The sequence below is a fragment of the Eleutherodactylus coqui genome, chromosome 6, assembly GCF_035609145.1.
Source record: "Eleutherodactylus coqui strain aEleCoq1 chromosome 6, aEleCoq1.hap1, whole genome shotgun sequence".
Taxonomy (NCBI): domain Eukaryota; kingdom Metazoa; phylum Chordata; class Amphibia; order Anura; family Eleutherodactylidae; genus Eleutherodactylus; species Eleutherodactylus coqui.
The window spans coordinates 207,207,584-207,209,728 of NC_089842.1; the positions used below are offsets into that span (position 1 = coordinate 207,207,584).

The following is a 2,145-nucleotide window of genomic DNA, read 5'->3' on the forward strand; positions in this document are numbered from 1 at the left end:
GCCTTCCTCTGGATCAACAAGATGGGGGGTTGAAACAGGCTAAACTAGATGGACATTGTCTTCATTCAGCCTAGTATACTATGTTACATATAAGTGCTTAATAGAAAACTAGAGAATTGGCTAAGAAAGATCCAGTATGGCCAATTCTCTGTTCACCCAAGGATGATTGGTTGGTGGAGGCCCATTGATGACCACAGACATGGTCATGGTAGATCATGCTGCAGATGATGGATTTTATTAAAAACAACATTGTAAATGTCAACTGAGACTATTTCTGTAGGTATTTTAGTTAATAAAGTAGTTGTTTAAAAATAATCTATCTAAGAACAGTTTTCTAAAAGCCCTTTTCGCATCCTTATTTCTCAGAACATAGATAATGGGATTTAATGCTGGAGTGATGACTGTAAAGAGGATGGCAGTCATTCTGTCAAGCTCCAGGGAATCCTTAGTGGAGGCTCTTAAATATGTGCAGAAGGCAGTTCCAAAATATATAAGGACCACAGTAATGTGGGAAGAGCAGGTAGAGAAGGCTTTACTTCTACCTTCTACTGATCGGATATGGTGGAGATGGGTTGCAATGAAGGTATAGGAGATGATTATTAGCACAAATGTGCTGAGAGCTACAGAGCCTGTAACTATGTTGACCAAGCTCTCATTGATATGTGTGTCAGTACATGCCAATTTCAACAGGGGTTTAATGTCACAATAGAAATGAGATATTCTTCTCATGCTGCAAAAAGGAAGTCTGGAGGTCAAAATTGTGTGAAACAGAGAGTAAAGGAAACCAACAAGCCAGGATGTGAATACTAGTTGAAGACAAACTGCCCTTGCCATGAGGACATGATATCTCAATGGATTACAAATAGCAACATATCGGTCATAAGACATTGATGTGAGAAGCATGGCTTCAGTGCTTCCCAAGAAATGAAAGATGTGGAGCTGGACTATGCAACCTTGGAAAGATATTCTCTTGTCATCTGTAAGTAAACCAGACAACAGCTTGGGGACTGTTGTGGTTGCATAGAAGAAATCCAGGAAGGAAAGGTTTCCCAAAAGGAAGTACATTGGAGTGTGAAGAGCATAATCTGCAAGAACCACTACCACGATGCTCAGGTTGCCAATAAAGCTTAAGAGGTAGAACATAAGAAAAGTAACAAAGAGTACAATCTGGAGTTGAGGGAAATTGGTGATTCCTAGAAGTATGAATTCTCTTACAAATGTCTTATTCAGCTCTTCCATTAGAATCTAGAAGCAAAATATGCAAAACTCAATAAAAACATATCTGCATTCAAAATACACAATTTTACAACTTAATTTTTATTTCCATCTTGAGTTTAAAAGGGGTATTTTTGGTCCAGCATATAAATGTTATTCTTTGGAAATTGAAGAGATATGCATTTTTTTTAATTATACCTGGTCATGGGAAGATCACTGAAGTGCAAGACTATTATAATTACCATATGCAGTTTGTATAACCTAACAAACTATGAATGTGTATGCCCATACCATTTTTTATCACCACTGAATAACAGCAAGCACATATCTCGAAAACAGTAGGAATTCAGACACAGCAGTACTGCTCACCAGACTTGACTCCACTCTAATCAGTTAGATATCTGAAGGTCACTGAAAAAATGGTGGTGCTAGATGATCCTTTGTAAGCTGCAGGTAATAGCACTGCAGTAGAAAAGTCCAGCACTCAGTCCAGTGAAAACTATAAAACCAGAACTTTATATCATAACTTTAAAAAAGAGTAGAATCAGGATGTCCTGCTTAGCCTACTAGTTTCAAACTACATAGGGTTCTTACTGGTCATTCAAAAACTAATTTTATTTGCTAAAGCCAGAATATCTTGTTAGCATTCACTGGATCCATTATGTTCATGCAGTATTTATCATCTATGATGAAATAAGATCTTAAAGTATGACACTGTTACAAAAGTCATAGATGAAGGTAATGTCATTAATGCTGCACTTATCTGGATTTCTGTGAAGCCTTTGATAGAGTTCCATATAAAGAGCTCCAGGGATGGGCTGGGTCATGGAGCAGGAAGGAATGAGCTCTCCAAGCCAGGCCCCTCAAGTTTTTAGGGCCCCCTGGCCCCTGCTCCTAAAAGCCCAGCCACTGGTAGGCCTTGCAGTATCA

General features: G+C 38.5%; 1 protein-coding gene across 1 annotated transcript; it reads right to left on the reverse strand.

Moving 5' to 3' along the window:
• Positions 1–285: 285 nt before the first annotated feature.
• Positions 286–1,239, reverse strand: LOC136571812 (olfactory receptor 12D1-like). Its single transcript, XM_066572439.1, has one exon. The coding sequence runs from the start codon at positions 1,237–1,239 to the stop codon at positions 286–288; it is 954 nt and encodes a 317-aa protein (XP_066428536.1).
• Between the last annotated feature and the right edge of the window lie 906 nt (positions 1,240–2,145).